A 17,153-nucleotide genomic window follows, 5' to 3' on the forward strand; every position below is an offset into this window, starting at 1 on the left:
AAAACTAACCATGTTTGAAAGATGTACAGAAATGCATTATACATGTACATTTGTATGAGCACTCTCTTGAGGTAGTGTGTTAGCTACATCCACCACCATTGTGACCTGTCACAACCGGGCACCGTAATGTCGCACTCTGCTCTTTCCTATTTTGACAATTCAAAGTCAAATATTGAAGTGGAGGTTAAATTTTGAATTTTTGTAATATTTGGAAAGAGTAGCCTTTCTCCCATTTAATTCCAAATATTGCAGGATCATATATTTAAAAATGTCATTTTGTCTGCAATTTTGATGGCAGCATTACTTGTGCCTAGTCAGAAATGTTGAAAGTAGGTTGGAAACAGACGCAAAGCTGTTAGAATAATGTTACATTGTTACCATATACTTTTACCCTCGGTTTTCCTCTTTCTGTTGAATTCAAAAATAACAAAATCTCACTATTTGAAAATTCCAACTTTTAGCTCAATTTGTGGTGACAGGTTACAATTATAGTAAACGAGGTAAGCCAAATTTACTCTATAACATGTCTAGTAAGCAGGCACATCCCATTAAGCATATATGCAGTCTAGTGATTTGTAAATTGACCATATACCATTGATATCATGGGGACATTTAATTTGGAAATGTACAAGTGACAATCAAGATTGAAGTGAACTATGGTACAAAACACTGACATCGGGTTGTGGTGTATTTTAATAAGTTACCTCTGAAAGTAACAGAATATGACATATTAAGAAACAACTATGGACTGCTTTTACTTGCAGTGCAGCAAAACTAGCCTTCCTAGGTAATACCTTGAACACTTGGTGAAGATTCTCATCATGGAAAGCAAGACACCGAAACAACTTTGGAAAAAACAATGGCAGGTGAGTGGGAGCTGGATACGGTTTGACACCTTCAGTAATGTTCCAGAAACATGTACCATGCAGACAGTGCTGCTTCTTTAGGCCCCTGTCCATCAACTGATACTGCCAAATTACATACATGTACATGCATGCTTCCACCCCATGTCTCTGGCCACACCCTTCCAGTCTGACTTGGGAAGATAAACTGCTCCATCTTGGGAGACTAGTTTTACAACTCAAAAGCAATCAATATTTCTATAAAAGCCTCTTGAAATAATACTGTACCAAGTAGAAATATTTCTGACATTATAACCCTTCAATTTGCATAGTGATCATGGTGATTACACAGCAATCAATTTATACATCCCAAAGCAGTCTTGTCATCATGCCTTTGATCAGTGATACACACAAAATGTGACAATTAAGTACATGTAGTATTTTGTACAATGCAAATGCCAAGTAAAGTCTTCCCTCAACCTTGACTTGCATGGTTCCAGACAGTTAAACTTACTCACCACAGACATGGTACAAACTTAAGGGTAGTCCATAAAGCAGGCACGAAATGCCAATTGATCAGACCCCCTCCCCCTGAACACATGGTGTATGCAGTGGTTCAAACCCCTGCCCCATTGTACGCATACGCATTCTGGGAGACACTATGGTTTTGTGCCATGAGTAATGTTGCGGTTTACTAATAAGGAGCATTGGCAAGGGAAGATTAATGACTGAGTGGTTTATCGACACTCAAAAGCTGATTCTGGTACGTATGAGAAAGTGTATTGATACGCTGAAGATTCATTAAAGGCAAATTTTTGGTTTGTGTATGGGTACATGTACACACTGGCTTGAATCCCCCCTGTATGCATGGTGTATGCAACAGCACCAACCCCCGAACGTACTTTATGGACGGCCCCTTAGTGGAACAATCTCAGACTCTTTAAACTTTGTATATGCCAGACAAATGGAATTAGTAAAAATGCAATTAATGACAAATAAATAGTATCTACTGGAGATTTATAAATGCAATGAAAATGTGCCGTCGACAATTTGAGTGCCCCGTCCTTCCTGCCAGTCTGTATTATTTCTAGATTCTAAAGTTCATGCTACATGTGTATTTACATGTATATCAAAATGTATTTCATTGATGAAATTTTAATTCGATTTGATAAATAATTTTTGGTGTTCTGTCAATCAACATAAAACATATATAGAACTAATAAATATTTTGGAATATAAAAGTCAAACTGGCCATTATTTTCTTTCACAGACACACTCCCCTCACCTAATTTAGTTCTTTAAAACTGCTGCTTCTCCAACCTTTCCACAAAATACACGAGCCGAAACTGGGAGACGAAACCCAGAAATGGGCTCAAACATTTTGTGAAGAGGTAGTTTCATTTTCAACGAGTTTCTCATTAAAATAGATGAACCTTTTAAATGCACTTTAGAAGTCTGCAGAAAAGGAGTTATCAAGCAAACACTAAAAGCTTAATCGTGGCGTCCCTTGAAGAAATTCCTGCCCAAATTCCTGTTTAACAAACGTTCATTTTGTTTTGTACAAAGAATTAAAACATATTTTGATCCTGTTCCAGTAGAGTTAAAGACTTGAGTTAAGGTAAGATTTGAGTTAAAGTCACTTGACTTGAACTTGAGTCCGACTTGTGACTCGACTTGGATTTGCGAAAAAATGACTTGTGATTTGACTTGGCCTTGAATACATGTATTATAACTTGTTACATGTACCAAGGCAAGTCAGAAAATGACTCAATCAAACCCACTTAAGTTTTAAATCAGGCCTATCAATTTACGCCTTGCATTTGTAAAACAATCATTGTAAGACTTTGTTTGGCTCATTACTTCTACGTCGGTCTTGTCTGCCCAAAGCCACATCTAAATCACTTGGCTGTGGCTTGAAATCACACATCCTGCGACTTGTATTTGCTTGTGCTTGGACCATACTGAGTTGTGACTAGACCAAATGACTTGTAACTTGACCAAATGGCTTGTAACATGGCTTAGATTAGCACACTTTGACTTGTGACTTGACTTGGACTTGCAAAAATTGACTTGCTACCACCTCTGTGTTCCAGCCAAAATGCTGGTCTGTTAAACCCTGTTTCCCCCATTATTTGCAGAGAAACCTGTTTGTTTCTTCTTTTAACGTCACTCTGTTTTCTTCATTTTTTTTGACTCAAAACCCTTCAACCCTGCTGCTGTTTTCTTACTACAATTGTACGATGTACATATTCTTTTCAACCCGCCTGCCCTTTTTTCTTACTGTTTTTCAGACTCAGGACTATTTAAGCCTGCTGCCCTGTTTCCTTACAATTTGTGTTTTTTTTGGGGGGGGGCCTAACATATCCATTTAACCTGCCATCTTGTTTACGGTGCTATTTCTGCACGGTTCACTTTACTCAGACTTCACCACACATCATGTAATCTCTGAGTGACCTCGGGCATTGTAGAAAATGGTTGTGCACTGTGATCAATACTTGCTGTTTTTAGTCTACTGCAAGGTAGGACACAATGTGCGACAGATTATGAGATGCGGATCAGGAGTGTTACAGCAATGTTATTGTCGAACAAGGTGTTTTGTGGATTCATGCAGTCAAGTGGTTTACCTGTATGTGCATATTTTTGCAATAACAGCAGTGCATTTGGGCACAATTTGAAGAATGAAATGCAAGGAGAAAGCTATCTACACATGAACCATTTGAAGAGTCCCATCCTTGTGAACATGCAAGAACTGTAGAAGACTGGATTACACTGACTGCTTAATTGTGTTTTTTTAGCAACATTGGCAGGAAAACGGCAAACTTAAATTACAAGTTTTCTCCAAGAAAGTGATAAAGAAAGACATGGCATAACAGTAATTCAGTGATTCAACTCTCCATCGTTGTTCAAAATTAAAGTAACCATGCAACTTGGTTTGAAGACTATATTCTGGACATGCTAGAGTAAAACATTAAATACATTCGTATGGACACGCACAACCGACCTGTGTTAAAAAGGTAGATTACATTTAATCTTTTACGACATGTATGTACACTGTATTCTTAGAACAGGTATAAAACATGTTTTATTCCCTTTTTCAGGAAAACAGGAACATGTTTTGACAATTTTCTTGCTCAGTTTTTAGCATTTTTAAATCCTGTTTTATTTCTGTATTTAGTGGTTCAAAATGTCTGTTTCTAGCACGTCCTTAAAAATCACGTTTGCAATAAGATAAAACCATGTTTTATTTGTGATGAAATTAGAAGGCTTCACTTTGGAAAATAGAATAAATCACCCCGGGAGGCTACGGTTTACTGCACCACAAGATAAAGCAGTATTATGTGACTGATTTAAGCACCTTTCTTTCTATTATGGCGTTAACATGGTTGAGCTTGCTTTCATTGTGCTTACTGCTCAATGTACAGTCTCAGTAAACTAGATTAAGGCTCAGATGTGGAGAATAGGGGGAGGGCACAAGTTAATGAGTATTTTTGGCTTCAGGAACCTTGAAGGAAACCTGCATTTTCACAGAATGGTTTTGATCGATCAAACTATCCAATATATTCAGGTATTGGTCAAGTAATATGACTACTAAAGAACTGTCTCAGCCCTGACAAAGCTTTCATATTTGAACAGCAGTCTGGATGCAGTAGAAGTTCCAAGATGCAGTTAACAACCTGTAACCTCAGTAATCAATCTTTGGGGAGATGCTTGGCCACTTCTCCGTTCTGGAACAGTTTGTCCACGAAGGCTATCTTCTTCAGTGCCATGGCGACGTGCTCGGCTGTGATGTGATGGTGAATGGCCGCTCGTATACAGCGATCGCTCATGGGACAAATCCTCACCTACCCAGAACCGGTAAGAGAGAAATTTCTTTAAAATATGGACCCTTCTCACCCATGAGAGTAGGATGAATAAAGCCTACATATACTGTACTCTCAGATGCATTAGATGAAAAAAACTGAAAGCGACAAACTAAAAGAAAATGTGGATCAACTCAAGGTTAATTTTATTTATGACGAGAAATGGTATTGTCCGAACTGCCAGCCATGAACGCTTGACCAACATGGCTGCCCTTTTTGAGGTGCACAGTGAAAGGACAATTTCTTCGGCATTTATAATGACTGATTGGTCCAACATTTGTCCACTGCAGATGAGTTTGGACTTCCACTGACGCTGCGTTACTTGATCTCACAATGTGGTCATATCATGCATGGCGGTCACGTGGTTGCGTACACGCATGCATCATACATGTGCCTTGACCTCAGTAACTTCGCTGCTCTGTTTTTGGGTTTTTCCGAAGAATCTACAGTTTTTTATTGTTGAAAGAGGCACATTACTCCAAAGTAAATTTACAAACTAGTCTTCACCGTGGGAAACTGCACGTCTGCAGACTAACCCTTTGTGTGCATTGTTCTTCCACCCAGGAATGTCCTCTTATCTTTGGATTTTGTAGCAAGACAAATTAGGTAATCTTCGTTTTGAACACTGAAAATGCACTCTGTTTCTCGGGATTTTTATCAGTGCAGTGAACTGCACACAAGACAAATTTTCTCACCTTAATAGCCTGCCCTAGTTCTTCCTCTTCACCCTCCAAGACTGTGTCGCACAGACGGTAAAATGACATAACTGACACTCCCTCCCCCATGTACAGGTACACCATGTTGGTTTCTGTGGCAGCCAGGTCACAGGTCACGCTGGAGCACTTCAGGTCAATGATTCCTATATATAGCCCATAATAAAAGATAGGGACTTATCCAATATTTTTTCTAAATTAGAACAGTGTGTGGTTGCTCACACTGCTGGCCGACAAGAAAGAAAACTTAATCAGATGGCTATATTGTGTAAATACAACAATGGCAATGGGGGCTTTTGCATTCAATACAGTGAAAAAAAATCAAGTTTCTAATTTTATATGGTATGTCAGCTGACCGGCTCATACCTTGGGCTAGGCGTTTGGCATTCTCATGGTCTGTTTTCAGCCTCGGAATTCCCTTCTCCAATGCCACCAGCCCGGCAGCTGCAAGCACGCCGGCCTGACGCATGCCACCACCAAGTGCCTTGCGGTGTCTGCGAGCTCTACAAATGAATGAAAACAGTAAACTAAACTAAAGAACTCAAGTTAACGTCATTGCTTCATTACTTCAACTGATCATGGAGGAGCAAAGTAATGTTTAGGTGGCCTGTCCACTGATAAGGAGTGCATTTACCCTTTTTCGTGTGACAGATGTTGATGAAACTTAGTACGCTTTTTTTATAATTCTCTTAGCCTTTTTTCTATCCACAAGATAACATGTTAATTGTCAGTAGCAGTACCGTAACTAGAGTGAAAAATGTGGGATAGCACCTGGAGGTGTGCATTTTTTTTGGGGGGGGGGCATTGAATGTAATTGAAATGCAGCTAACTAAATAGTTTCTCTTCATTCTGTTTTCGAATTGTGGATCATGAACATTTGCTTGGGGAGGTGGATGCGTCACCTGTTTGTCCCTCCCCCCCAATATGCCATCAGACAGCAATTTTGGAAGATGTTGCTGTTGCTAAGCAACAACTGAAGCTGGCTGCCATCTTTATGATCATAAACAACACAGAAATCCCCAATGTCCTCGTCCTCAGTGTTTATGCAAACCTTTTGATGAATTCCTTGTTGCCGGCGAGACAGGATCCAACTGGAGCGCCTAGTCCCTGTAAAGAAGATTATTATTACACACTGACAAAATGGACAACAATATCTTGGGCAGAGCAGAACCAGCCCACTCTGAAAAAACAAAAATATCAGTGACATTCAGGTACATGTAGCTGATACTTTTTCACCTGAATACATTACGCATGAAGGAAGTTTTATTTGGTATGACTTTGATCTCTATTCAGTTTAATTCTTGGCAAGTAACTCCTGGTAATTCAAGTTTCTGGTCGCTATAACTGTTAGGCAGACAAGGTTACGTAGATAAATCACAGTTTTTGGAAAAGAGCTTTCTATGTGTACTGTTTTCAAGATGTGATTTTTCTTGTGTCCAAAAATAGGATTGAATGCATTCTGTAAAGTCACTACATTCAGAGAACCAACCTTGGACAGACAAATTGAGACGGAGTCACAATACTTGGTGATGGCGTCAGGGGTCGTCCCTGTGGCGATGACAGCATTCATCAAACGGGCCCCGTCCAAGTGAACCAGAAGGTGGTGACTGTCGGCAAGCTCTTTGACCTGTAAGGAGGAACAGCAACAAGGAGATACATGTACATGCAAGTAATAGTTCCAACAATTCAAACAAATCTCCATTTTGATCTAGTCATCTCTTACAATTACCTTTCCTGAATAATTAGTTGAAAACAAACTCTTGTTTCGTAGTGGTGAGATGGCCCTGTAGAGGTGCTAGACACCTGTTCCATGTTGCCACTCACTGGTTTATTCCTTTTTATCCTGATAGGGATCCTTTGTTTTTAGAAACTTTTTTGATTCCAGTTTTTTAATCTTGTATTTATATCAGCTAGTGGCAAGTGTCACAAAATAAAATAGAAATAAAATGAAAATGTTTTAATGTTTTCCTCTAGGAATACTCAAAACATTTTACAGATATCATCATCGGGATTACTGAACAAACCTTTTTTCAAAATGTGGGATATGTGAATTTCCATTTTTTGAAATATCAGGGCTGAGCAGGTGCACAGGGGTTGAAAAGAATGAACAGATGCCTGTACCTTTTGAATAAATGCCATGGGTATCACCCTTCCGCCAGCAAAGTTGTGTGTGTTCTCAATGCAGATCAGGCGAGTCCTAGGAAAGTGGATGTTGTCCATACGAATCTTGGATTTTGCCTCATGAAGATCGAAGGTACCATCTGGCTTGTTGACGACAGTCCTGGGGTTGACGCCTGCAAACTGGATTAGTTGCAATGGCTGATCTAAATTCTCCATCAACACCTGAATTTTGAATGGGGCATCTTTGCTGGTCTCTACAGCAATTTTTAGAATTTATTAATTAAGAACAAATTTTGACACATCGTAATTCACTGGGTGACTTTTGAGTCTGAATCCTTTTTGAACACCTTCCATCAAACCAGTTTTGCTTTTCAATATCGGTACATGTAACTCTCACTGAGTAATTTGATTGAATAAATAACCATACCGATATGCAGGTTCTTACAAGTTGAACTGTACTTTCAACATGATCTTCCTCTTTGGAAGTGAAAATTCTTGATTTTTTGAGACCATGTTCTTGCAACAATTTCTGCAGCCTCATCCCAAATCTTCTCGGTTTCGCACCATGTCTTACTTGAGATATGCCTCCCTGCTCATACAGCATTATGTGGCACTGATCACCTAGCAACACTTCCTCCCCTCGGCCTTGACAGTGGGCCATCACTGGGGAACAAAACACAAAAAAGAAGAAAAGAAAATTGATTTTTTTTCCCAGAACAATGGCATTACAGGCTAATTTGGTGGCCAGAATAAGATGCCATTTAAACTGGGGTGCTGCATGTACTGTACATACAGCACCGCAGTCAGGTTGGCGTAATGGGTCTTTCCTCGCCTTCCACCTTTGCGGTCTGGGTTCGAATTCCGGCTTGGTTTACATGTGGATTGGGTTTTCAGTCCCTACCGGTATCTGATTCCATGGGTTTTACCAAGAATATTGGTGTCATTTAATACAAGAATTGAATAATAATAATTATAATACATAGGATTTACACAGCATGTTAGAAGCTTCTTCAACCGATAGGGCACTGTAACTTGCAAAAAACTTGCACAAATCAAGTTTCAGAACATGCGCGTAAGGAGTGCATACAGCCACTTCCATTGCTTTAAATATTACAAAATGTAAAACATGACAGCAATCTCAAATTTTTGTGAAAAATATACAACTTCACTAAATGGTAATGACAGTGAGTTCTGCAATTGTCGATTCATATTGATCACATTAGCATAACTGCCCATTCATTACCCTAATAAGGAATACATGTACACTGCACATGTATCTTCCAAAGGTGATGGCACGGACGCTTACATATATCACCTTCATTAGTAGGGCTCAAAAGCTTAACTTAATGTACAGGGCACAACTTTTGCTGATTTGTTCTGGTACATACATGTACTAGTCCCATAATTCATTCAGTGACACTTGTTGCTGATATTTGCCGATAATACCGGTTTACATTTCACTTTAGTTTTTTCTCACCACAAAAGAGGGGAGGGTGAATCAACAGCCCATCCCCCCCAGAAAGTGGGAGGGTTATATCTTCCATCCCCCTCCCCTCAAGATTTATGGCCATACACAGTTTTAGAAAATCTACCATACATTGCTGATACACACGTACATGTACATGTATGTAGCTTCCTACCAGTTCTTACCAGCAACAAGATTGGACATTGTCCCTGATGGTACAAACAATGCTGCTTCCTTATTCAGCATCTTGGCTACAGTTTCCTCGAGTTCTACAAATTGAAAAACTAAATACTGGTAATCAAAAGAAATGTTATGTACATAATATAGAAGATAGGACATGTAACACCCGTTTCAGACAGGCATTCTAGAGTGGTGCTGATGAACCTAACTAAAAGCAAATTTGGGATTAAGTACGGCAAAAATACGACATCTGAAACAATTAGGAGCAAAGAGGCATGCCAGCAGGAGAAAGATTGACACTTTGAGGCACCTGGAATGACATCCGAGCGACTTGGTTTCACACGTCGCTCTTCTCATGGGCAGAGCCCAATGTAAATAACCATGTACGTTTCAAGTTTGTCTGTCAGTCTGGAGCCAAAATTTAATTGGGTCGACCCCAGTCGCTCTTATTTAATTTTATTTGGTTTGCCGCAGAACATTCTGTGAATTTTAAAATTTTGATTTTAAATTTTGTTCCCAAGTGACTTTTCTTATTTTGTCATTACACTAACATGTTTTCGTTTTTTACACAAGGTGTACCCAGGACAGTGGTCATGCACATTATGCATGTAATCCATTCAGTGAACAGAGCTGCTGGACCCAGGACACTATACATGTACAAGCATCTTACCAAATAACCAGCTGATGACCTTGACAGGTACATGGCCTACCGGTATTTGAATCAAAGTTACCATGAATACCCAGCACAAGTGCAACTGGCCTTCCAACTACAGTGGCCCTTTCATAAGCTGCCCCCCCCCAAAAAAATAATAATAACAACTGACTTTGAGAACTGGCAATAAGGTACCCGGGTAGACCTTGCATATCTCTCGAACCACAGGTTGCATCAAAATCAAAGTTTCAGTCAGTGAGTAGCTCAGACTAAAACATGTCAGACTGGCATCTGAGGGCTAACCAGAGTTTGGAAAAAAAATGCCACGTTGTCTATAAAAGCTCCCATATATGTATGTGTATTATCTGTGATTAGTCAAGAAAGGTACATGTACATTTGGAAATGTTCCAAGTGAATTTTGACAAATAATAAAACAGTTTGAAACTGTGTCCAGTTCTAACAGTTCAAAGCTGCAGGCACACAGATACATGTACATGTAAGGTGCAGCACTTGACTCCTTGATTTACAATGTGAGCCTTTTCAAAGGTTCACTTGATAGTTTTCAATTGCCAACTGGAAATTCGTTATCAGGATTTTCCTACTTGTGACCCATCAATGAACCATTCCAGAACCAGGCTGACACATTATTTTTTAATATTTGACAATGCCTCCTCTCAACCGTACTGTTAATTTTTAGACCGTACCCAAATTTCCCAAAAGTGATCCAAAGTGCACATCTTATCTGCAAATAGCTTTGGTACATGTACAGTAGAATGAGTGATAAAGGTTGTGAATTTGCATTGTTCATGTTTCTACTAGTGTCCTCCACATGATGGCTTGACATTTGACATGCCTCCCTCTAACCCCACTGTTACATGTACTTTTTGTACCGTACATTTTGATCCAAAAAGTAAATCTTATCTGCAAAAGTGGTACATCTAACCATAGTTGTGAGTAATACAAAGTGCGAAATTTGGATTGTTTATACCGGTATTTCTACTGGCATGACTGGTATCCTTCTCCAGACGATGGCTTTACACCTTACGCACATACATGTACCTTCAGCCCAATTTTGGCCAGGTGGTTCACATTTACTAAGCCAAGTTATCAGCTAAAATGCCATGCATGTATGTACATGTACTTGCAAGCACAATATGAGATGTTTAGCAATCTTCTGTTCAGAAACTTCAAGATATACTTGTGTAGACCAGAAGGCTCCAGGCTGACTTGAGTCATGCAATTTCAGAAATAAAGAAAAAGAGTTAGCACGGACAAAAGCGCTCACTTTTCACAGTTGGGTCATCATTAAAGACGTCATCGCCGACTTCGGCTTCAAACATGGCCTTCCTCATGTCAGCACAGGGCTTGGTGACCGTGTCACTGCGGAAATCCACCACGTATGCCATGATGCTCTGAAAGTGGAGCCCAAAAGGGAAAAATACAGAAAACTAATACCAATCTCAGAAAGCCTTTCAACTACCAGTGTGTACACGTACATTTATCTGGATATTAAGATACAGATTTTGAAGTTTTTCTTGTGTGGAATAGTCACTGAATAGTAATCAAAAAAAAAAAAAAAAAACACCTTGTTTTGAGTATGCATTTCATGCAGATAAAAAAAACCCAAAACCAAAAAAGAAATGTTTTTCTGTGTACGCACTTCCGTCAGAGGGATTTTTTTCATCATTAGAAAGGTCCTTGGGACTTGCACGTACATGTGCCTTGTTACAACACATGAAAAACAATGAATTTGGACCCAAACTTTCCTTGTTATAAACACAACTTTGTATTATTATATATATTCAACTGTATATCAAGTATCAAATATGGGCAGTGGACTCATCCAGCATGCAACACATTATTGTCCATATTATTATGAGCCCAAGAGCGCCAACAGCTTCAAGCACCACTTGAGTGGAGCACTATACATGTAGCTCAATGTACATAATTATGACCTGTTTGTGATAAGCTGAACTTACAAACATTGAAGAAGGTGCAGGAACACTTTATAAACATCACAAAGCTTTCATAATTTTGTATGTACTATTGTGCCACGTCAACACAAGAGTTTCCAGATAAAATTCTTCCTTTGTTATGGCTGGTCGACCTATTCTACGGTCAACGGGTCCCTCACTTTATGCTTTTTACTTTCTTCATGTGTAATCTCTTCTATCATATGACTGTAATTAAATATAGTGTACTCTAGAGGTAGCTTTTTATGCAAACACCGGTATATCTGCAGCAAAACGCTATGCGGCATACATGCAGTGACACACTGTTCACACTTGTTGCATCATCCTGCTTTGTTGGCAAATCCCTGTGAAATCAAGTGAAATTTCTTAGCTTGTTTAGCTTGTAACTTGGAGACAGCTTGCAAAATGTCCAATTGCTTCTGATCGTCACTTCCTGTTCATGATCGCACAATTTTTGAGCAGAGCCACTCTGCCTCATCCACTTTCTTGACCTGCCATTGGTCTTGACATGATCTACCGTAGTGTTGGTACATGTACATGTATGTGCCTCTTTTCAACATGCATGTACAGTAATTACATGTATTTAAGGTTGAAAAGCCAAAAACAGGATATGGTTGGCTGCTCAATATCAAGTTATTTAATGAAATTGAGAATAAAATTGCTGCACTACACTGTACAATACTGTTGGGACTTGAATAACCTTTAAACCAGTAGTTATTTTGATGATGAATTGCATACATACATGTACATGTATGTCGAATTCTCATATTGTGTCCTTCAGTAATTAAAACTCGACTGTCATGAAATAGAATTGTAGAATTTCTTCTGGGCACAGATTACCCGCCAGTTGACTGTCGTTTAACTTATGCTTGTAGTAAACGTGGTTACATACATGTATACATGTAGGTACCGTAACATGTAATTTCAATATACTAATTTCTTTACACACTCAATCAACCTGCTACTTAACATTATTTTTTTTCTACTGTGCATGACTCTGGTGAATTCTAACTTTGATATTGTCTATGTAATGGTGTAGATTTTAATTACCTGAATAAAACTTCCAGATCCTATTCATTGCTCCAGTTCACCTTCTTCTGTAGTACTGTTTCCTTCAAAATATTTTCCTTGTAAAATGGACTACTTGGTTACAGTTGCAGTATCCTGCCCTGTTCCACTTCATACTTAACCCTAACCCTCCTCAATCCTTCACCTGTTGGAGGACTGAGGAGTGTTAGGGTTTTGGTTAAAAGTTAAGTGGCTCTTGATTAGCTATACATCTTGCTTACAGGATCCCATTTTGTCACAAACGTTTTCTGGGTTTTCATGTACATTACCCGAAACAAAATGTCTCCAGAACAACCCCCCTCCCACAAAAAAAGGCAAAAAAATGGGTCTCTCACACACCAAAAAGAGACTGGATTTGTCCGGCACTTGACCTGTAAAGTGTGCAATAATCCAATGCACTCTGTGAAAGTCAAAAATGAACAACTGTGTAGTCTAGTTTCATGATCAGTTTGTGCTACTGCATATGATTCCATGGAGGGTAACTGACAACAGGATTATCATAAGCCCCCTTCTGCTGTGGACTGCTGTCAGAGGGACAAGGTGAACTGTCATGTACATGTACACATGTAATGTACATGTATGTAATGCAAACAGGGGGTAGCAAGCACAAGACCTAAAATAAATATACATGTACATATAAGAATGATCCATTGCTAATGTTACAGCTTACATGTATTCATAATATGATCACTTAGTGATACTAATTGAATAGTTTAAAGATTCAGTAAAGTTGTCCATAGTTTTCTCTCAACAAATTGAGATGGCAGTTCACCTTGCCCCTCCACAGCTGTTGACAGCAGAACGGGGCTTATGGTAATCCTATTGAACCAGGTCAGCTACCCTCCATGGAATATGGAATTTAGCACAAACTGGTAATGAAACTAGACTAGTAGACAGTTGTTCATTTCTGACTTTCAGTGCATTGGATTATTGCACACTTTACAGTTCTCAAGAGCCAGAACAAATCCACTCTCTTTTTGGTGGTGGAGAGAACCAACTTTTGGGGGGGGGGTTCAGAAATTGAACATGTTTAAAAAGTAAACTTTTATAGCCTTCCTAAAGCTGAGGCTCAATTGTGGAACTTTTGCACACTTTTGGATGGAAGGGAAACGAATACTCCAAGAAAGCCATTCTCTTAATTTTGATTCAAAACCCACACACACACACAAACCTGGGGGAGGGGCTCCACTAGCCCAATGGATCTACCAATGACCTCAAGTTTGGCTAGAAAGGCTCTCTCCTCTTTGAGTTGTTGCTCTATTAAAGAAGTTTTTGAATTTAATAATTTAACTACTACAGTGTATGTTTGTATTCTGGTGCTCAGTTTTGTTTCAATGTCTTATTTTTGCTGCCAAGACATATATACATGCTGAGCATTTAAATAAATACTGGTACATGTGGGAAGAGAACTCCTGCTTCAAGAGCCCTTGAACTATATTTCAATTGGGGAAGATGTTTGGTGCATAAAAAATACTATAATTGTGACATCTTCCTTGTTTAATCTCAGTACTCAAAAGTACGCTTCTTCATCCCCAGGGCACTGTTGGTGCAAGATCATCCTAGGAAGATGCTATTTATGTTAGGGGTCACCCTTTCAAACAGTGTGCCAAAATTTCACACTGAACATATATATCTGTGAGAAACCTTAAACTCACAAGCCTAAAGGTGCAACAAATCACTCAAACAATTTACATAGCAAAATATCCAATATGCTGGTATATGTACTTGACATATTGGTGCTGATGTGTGGTACCGGTAACATAGTTTCTGACATGAATGGATGAATAGTAAGTGAGTGATTTAATTAGCATAATGTCCCAAGGAACTAAAATAACATTTAAATGGCAAAATGAACAATTGAAAATCAGGTTAAATTGTGGGCTATCATGGAAACTTAATTGAAAAATTACACTGCTTGGTCTGAGAAACACAGAGTTGTGGGTTTAAAGAGTACCTTGACCACCTGGAGAGCCATGATCAGATGACAGATTTAAGCCAGTAACCAGATATTTGGGGGATTTATTGCAATCCTGAGGTCCTGACCTCCACAATGCCATTTCTCTCATCACCAGCATGCATGGCCAGACTTCAGTCTGTACATGTCTGAGCTCTTTCTCCATGTTATGACATTGATGAATGTGCAACTGCACACCAAAAGCATTTGCACAATCCTTCTGCCATGTCTGGGCCAATTTCAAGATTTCTTGATCAATGTGAATTATTTCAGATATGAATAAATGCAACTGCAATGGATTCTTCTTAAAAACAATTTTCTGGAACTTATTTGGATTCTTCTTCTTTGTATGAAAACTCTTTGACAGTCCTCATTTGGTTATTGAACTTTTAAAAAACATTTAAATTTAGTATCCAAACTTTCCTGGACAAAATTAATTGAGGGTACTGCTGTCATGACTGTTGAGATGTCATCCAGGGATGCCACAGTTCAGTGCATAGGGTTTTCTGTTCAAATTGTGAACCCATAATTTAATGCTTGCTGGCCAAGAACTGATGCTTGCTTATAACACTATGGCTGTGCACATTTAAACTATGCACAAAATTTTCCCGCACAATCAATCGATGATGAATAATTCCCTGTAGCCAAGTCAAACCAGGATCAAGTCAATTACGCATACATCGTGGTTCGTCGTCCACCGCGCGCGGGATCCCGGCCATATGGCCCGGCCGGCGGACGACCGACGAACCCATCGCGCAACGAGTTCAGCTTTAATTAGAACAGTTGCTCATACGGACATCATTTGACGCCCCAGTCCTGCCAGTGCACAAACCTAGTATGAGACTTGTCTGAAAGAAAACAACAAATTAAAAACTCTTTCTTCTGGTCCTTGCGCTATGCTTCAACAGATCAATTATTGATTTGAACTGCCTGGACGACATCTTTGTTCAAGCGGACTCGGTTGAGAGTTTAAAAACTTCCTTTAGTTCTTAGTCATAGGCCTCACTCTACCACGGCCGGTACGGGTACGTAACAACATCCCTACCCCGTCTCCGTTGCACTAAAGCCAGAATTGGTGTCTGCAACGTACTGATATAGGCCCTAGATACAGAAATAAACACTACGCCTACCGTTAAACCATAGAGAAATGGTTAAAGTTTAAACTGGTGTTATCTAAGTAGGCCTAAAATGCTTCAGAATTTTCTTAGCTAAATTTAACTTTTTAAGACATGTTATCACTTTCTCTGACGGCTGGGAAATCATTTTGAGGGAAATTTTCCAAAGAAAAAACTGTGGCTTTCATGTACAGGTACTTACCTGCTAGGATATCGTGTTTATATAGAACTCCTTTCACTTCAAGTTCAACGGCACTAAGCTTTGAGCGATCGCAATTGACAGCTAGCTTCGGAGAACTGCAATCGACGTAAGAAGTATCGTGCGCACTACCTAAACGCACGCAGTTTTGCATGCTTTAACCCGGAAGTGCTTTGTATTACCTAAAAGTAGGTCAAAGCTATGACGTCATTAATTGAATATCGTACGACTTCGCGCAGCACAGCAAGTTTGATCACAACCGGAGGAACGCAATTATGATAATTTATGCGATATTACTATTCTTGTTACATGTGAAAAGCGTCACGATAAAACTAAAATAATTATAAAAATTGTCAAAAAGATATCAAGCTAGTAAAATTATTGACATAATTTCGACCAAAAATTCAGTGATTTTTTTCTCACATGTCTTCATAGCTCCATGAGCCGACTGAGTTGAACAGAATATGTCTGTCACTGAGTTAAATTATTCTTACTATTACATTAATGTGAAATATTCTTATTATCATTACGGTTTTTATTAAAGTCATCATGGCAGCAAATTAGAAGATTGAATTGCACATGATCTTATAACAAACAATTATAAAAATTGTCAAAAAAGATATAAAGCTATTAAAACTATTATATCATCGCCTCGTGCGTGATGCGAGATGATCGCAAGATGAGCTGTGTGGCAGATATAGAACACCATAATATATGCGTTGAATGAATTATCATGAGTACCCTTCCTCCGGTTGTAATAGCGATATCGCTGCTTCCCTCATGATCTGATAGTTCATGGCTATTTTGAGGGGATTTAATCATTTTTTTCTGATGTAGACTGACTTTAAGCAAAAGTGGACCACCCATGTTGTCCAAGACGAAGAACTGGTTGGGCTCCGGCCAGGGAAAACCCAAGAATGTTCACTCTTTGGAACACCTTCGGTAAGTTTCCTTATGAATTCATATCGTCCAGATTCCGGACAAATTGTTGTGGTTGGTCAGCACATAAAC

At 39.1% G+C, this 17,153-nt stretch overlaps 2 protein-coding genes across 2 annotated transcripts in view; one reads left to right on the forward strand and one right to left on the reverse strand.

The window, feature by feature from the left end:
- Window positions 1–675: 675 nt before the first annotated feature.
- LOC110986060 (uncharacterized) lies at window positions 676–11,239 on the reverse strand. The gene is made up of 9 exons (XM_022247661.2): window positions 11,119–11,239; window positions 9,187–9,270; window positions 8,111–8,199; window positions 7,537–7,716; window positions 6,905–7,042; window positions 6,467–6,522; window positions 5,782–5,918; window positions 5,398–5,561; window positions 676–4,684 (listed from the first exon to the last, which is right to left on the reverse strand). Exons 1-9 carry the CDS (start codon window positions 11,237–11,239, stop codon window positions 4,532–4,534), a joined length of 1,122 nt encoding a protein of 373 aa, XP_022103353.1. The 3' UTR covers window positions 676–4,531.
- Window positions 11,240–16,866: 5,627 nt separating this feature from the next.
- Window positions 16,867–17,153, forward strand: part of clec16a (C-type lectin domain containing 16A) — a 109,933-nt gene continuing 109,646 nt past the window's right edge. The window contains exon 1 of the mRNA XM_022247612.2: window positions 16,867–17,084. Within this exon, the coding sequence (XP_022103304.2) occupies window positions 17,008–17,084 (77 nt within the window). The 5' untranslated portion in view covers window positions 16,867–17,007. The remainder of the gene's footprint in view (window positions 17,085–17,153) is intronic.

This window comes from Acanthaster planci, linkage group LG07 (genome assembly GCF_054643075.1).
Source record: "Acanthaster planci isolate LZ-2023a linkage group LG07, COTS_SCS, whole genome shotgun sequence".
Classification (NCBI taxonomy): Eukaryota; Metazoa; Echinodermata; class Asteroidea; order Valvatida; family Acanthasteridae; genus Acanthaster; species Acanthaster planci.

Bases quoted from the DNA above. Each gene is read 5' to 3' on its own strand.
- LOC110986060 (XM_022247661.2), bottom strand. From the start codon at position 11,239: ATGGCATACGTGGTGGATTTCCGCAGTGACACGGTCACCAAGCCCTGT. The intron at 5,919-6,466 runs GTTTGCATAAAC...ATTCATTTGTAG, and splicing joins AACAAGGAATTCATCAAAAG to AGCTCGCAGACACCGCAAGG. The intron at 4,685-5,397 runs GTGAGAAAATTT...GGTTCTGGGTAG, and splicing joins AACTAGGGCAGGCTATTAAG to GTGAGGATTTGTCCCATGAG.